The 3573-nt window shown below is 37.8% G+C and overlaps 1 protein-coding gene across 1 annotated transcript; it reads left to right on the plus strand.

Moving 5' to 3' along the window:
- Positions 1-1163: 1163 nt before the first annotated feature.
- On the plus strand, positions 1164-2328 carry LOC132934030 (uncharacterized). Its single transcript, XM_061000312.1, is given in 2 exon segments — positions 1164-1645; positions 1647-2328. Coding segments are annotated over 2 exon segments (1164 nt in total).
- Positions 2329-3573: the final 1245 nt, after the last annotated feature.

Raw genomic sequence — 3573 nt, forward strand, 5'->3', positions numbered from 1 at the left:
TTTTAACTTTTAAGTTACAAACTCATAAACCAAGTTAACATAATAACGTATTGTTGGGAGCCATAGCTCTGCGAATGCATATTATCTTATATACTATATTATAATTATAAAATATAGTATATTATATTCACAATGTTGAACAGACATAAACCACTCTTAATAGTCGTGAGTCGTGACTTTTTGTACTATACAAATGATCTAAGTACCTATTAAATAAGGAGTCGAGAAAACCTTCACAACACTCAGCCGTATACACACATATATACGAATTTTGTAAACTTTATATAATTACTGAAATACAATATTATTTCATTCACTGTTGGAATTTACTTCAACTTTATATCAAAAAATTTTCTTTGTTTTTACTATAAATAAAATGACAGGAATGATATTTATTTTTTTTATTTCTAAGTGGGTAATCAATACAAATTATTTCTAATCATTTATAACCGTACACGTTTAAAAGAGGAAAAAATATTTTTTTAATTTCATTGAAATATTGCAAGAAGAGTGAAATTTTCAATTTTGAAATATGTCAAGTGAAATATTTCAAATTCAGAACTCTAAATATAGGTTATTATTTTGAAATATGTATCGGAATTCCGAGAACGCTCTTCATATTGATAAAATCACGTAACCATATTTCAGTCGTCTTCAGGTAATTTAAACTTCAAGCGTATTAGTCACTGCATAACATGTCTAAACATGAAATAGCATTTATTTAATAACGTAAAATCGGTTCAATACAGGACTGCAATAAATTTCAAAATTGTTTTTTCCTTCTCGAATTAAAATTGTTTTGAAAAATGAACATTATATATGCGGTGTACCTATACTTAACGAGTTTTAACACACTTTATTTTGAATTGTTTTGCAGTCTTACACTGCACGGACGATATTAATCCACCCATACACAATATAATCTATACATATGTCCATTGACCGTGGATTTCACTATAATAATGCGTATTATATATTATAAGGTTTATACCAATATGGTAACCAATGACGGTATTGTATTCTCTGTCGTCAGACGTCCAACTCTAGGGGACATTTTTTTTTGGTTTGTAATTAAAACGTCAACTATCTTTTTACAGCAAGCGGCAGCTGGTTATACACAACGACCACTCTCAGTCATCCTTGGACTTTAGACGACGATAGCGATGAGCATGCCAATGGAATGGTACGAACCCAAGGTGGAGGTGGTACCGTTAGACTTGACCACGAAGAAGGAGGATAACTACGCCGTCTCAGAGGCAGAGGCGGAACGCGATAGCCCAGGGAAATTGACGGATGACGCACCACTGTTGCAATCAAGCGCTAAAAAAGGTGTTGAATCAACGCCACTGAACATGAGTGACAGAACAGAATTACCGCCGGCGTCCGCGAACGTTACTCAACGTGCCACAGTGGTGGCGCCGTCGCCAAAGGTGCAGGACGAATCGTCACCGCCACCGCAGCCACAATGCAAGGACCACTGGACGCCGGCCACGCCGTCACCCATGATGGCCACGGAACACTTGACACCACTGCATGGGGCGTATGCCGACACCACCGCTTACCGGCACATGGTCTTGTCGTCCGCAGCCTTTCCCAAATACAACCCGTTCCCGCCTGTACTTCCAACGTCCAGGGCTACTCAGTTTCAACCGGATCTAACACAAGTTTTCATATCTGCACATGCAACATCAGCATCTGTTCAATCTGCAGCATCATCACCATCTTCAGCAGAATCTCCACAAGCAGCAAAAGCTCCAGCTGCAAGCTGCGTACGGTGGTGTCCCCCTGGACCATGCGTCGATGATGTCCTGCAGCCCAGTGTACACAGCTACGTCATCGCCGTCCTCGTCCGAATCCAACCACTTACCGAGACCAACCACTGACGACCGTTACCACTTCCGTCGCCAGCAACAGCAACTGCAGCGAGACCTAGACCGAGAGAACCGCCAAAACCTTGAGACGTGCGCGACATGCCGGCAGTTGGACTTCTCGTCAATCCGCAACCGGTACATGGAGAGCTCGGGGACGCTGATGAACGTGAAGGAAACGAGGCAGTCCACCAACAACAACGATAACAACAACAGCAGTAGTAGCAGCAACAACAACCATGATGACCACGGGTTGACGCCCAGGCAGCAGCAGTACGACCAGACGTACGTCATGGAGTTGCAGAGGAACAACGAGGTGGCAAGACGGTCGCAGGACGCCAAGCGGCAGAAATACGTCGAGAACCAGATCATCGTCATGTACCTGATCAAGAAGGTGAAAAAGATGGAGGACATCAATAGACGGCTGCTAATGGCCAACAGTAATATACTTTCCGAGTAGGTGTAGGTACTAATGATATGTGTCTCTACTTAGAATATAATATCGTTTATTAGTATAAGTTAGGTACTATTTGTATGCTCTCGAAGCAACTTTCGTGTTTTTCCGTATCGATTTTAAAACCAATTAAGTATAATTTAGTAAAATCGATTATTTAAACTTCTATGCAATGTTGCAAAATAGATTATAGGTGCACGGTAAATATCTAAGGAAGAACTTATTTACTTAAGTTTTAATAAAACTATATATTTATTAAATTAATTAAAGTTTTAACCATTCTTATTAATTAATCAAAAATTACATTTTTTATGACGTACAGACTTTGCTATAGTAATAATTATTTTCTTTTTGATTTTGCCGTTGTATTCAACACGACTTTTGGTGAAACTGATAATTCCCACTGAATGAATAAAAGAGTCAGCCCTGTGAAACGGCAATAATTACCAATTTGGTTAATAAAGGACAATCGTGATTATTGTATTAGAAATGTATCTTAACTAAGGTAGGTACCTAGTTATTAGTACTGTGTATTTTCTTATCAACGTGGTTATTATGGGATTTAGTTTATACGAGGGTGGCTGTGTACGAGTTGATTCACGGGTACCTGTTTACCTGTAATGATACCGTTGAGTTGATTCCCGGGTCATTAAGAGGTACGTACGAAGCAGAGGAGGGTTGATAACGCATTTTGTGGTTCACTAACCTTACCTAACCAAAAAGTTTGGGGTAGGTGCAGGGCCGTATTTATGGGGGGCAACGGGCGACTTATTTTTGACACATTTAGGAGGGATGTGTATATAATATAAATAACATTTTTTTTTTTTTGGTTAGAATTTGTTTGAGTACCTTTACTTGTTTTTTTTTTTGGCATTGCATGACTGTGATACAGCTATTTGGCGTCATTTACTCATTTTTCAATCAATGATAACTATTCATTTTTGTAATTTTTTTTATAGATTACATTTGTATGTTGTTATTCATTTTGACAATAGTTAAAATAATATATCATTGTGATATGTGTTGTTCACAAAATTTTCATAAATAAAAAACTACAACTAAACAATTATAAAAATAGGTAAGTGGATGTTGCTCTGCTGTACATTAGGTGACAAATGGGTCGCTGTAATGGATGATGTTACATTTGAATTCAATGAATAATTCCAGTTTTTACTTAATTTTTATGCTGTTTTTCCGGGCGCTTTTGATAACTATTAAGAATTTTAAATTTTGACCTCCCCAATGCATTAA

Source organism: Metopolophium dirhodum, chromosome 1 (genome assembly GCF_019925205.1).
Source record: "Metopolophium dirhodum isolate CAU chromosome 1, ASM1992520v1, whole genome shotgun sequence".
NCBI lineage: Eukaryota > Metazoa > Arthropoda > Insecta > Hemiptera > Aphididae > Metopolophium > Metopolophium dirhodum.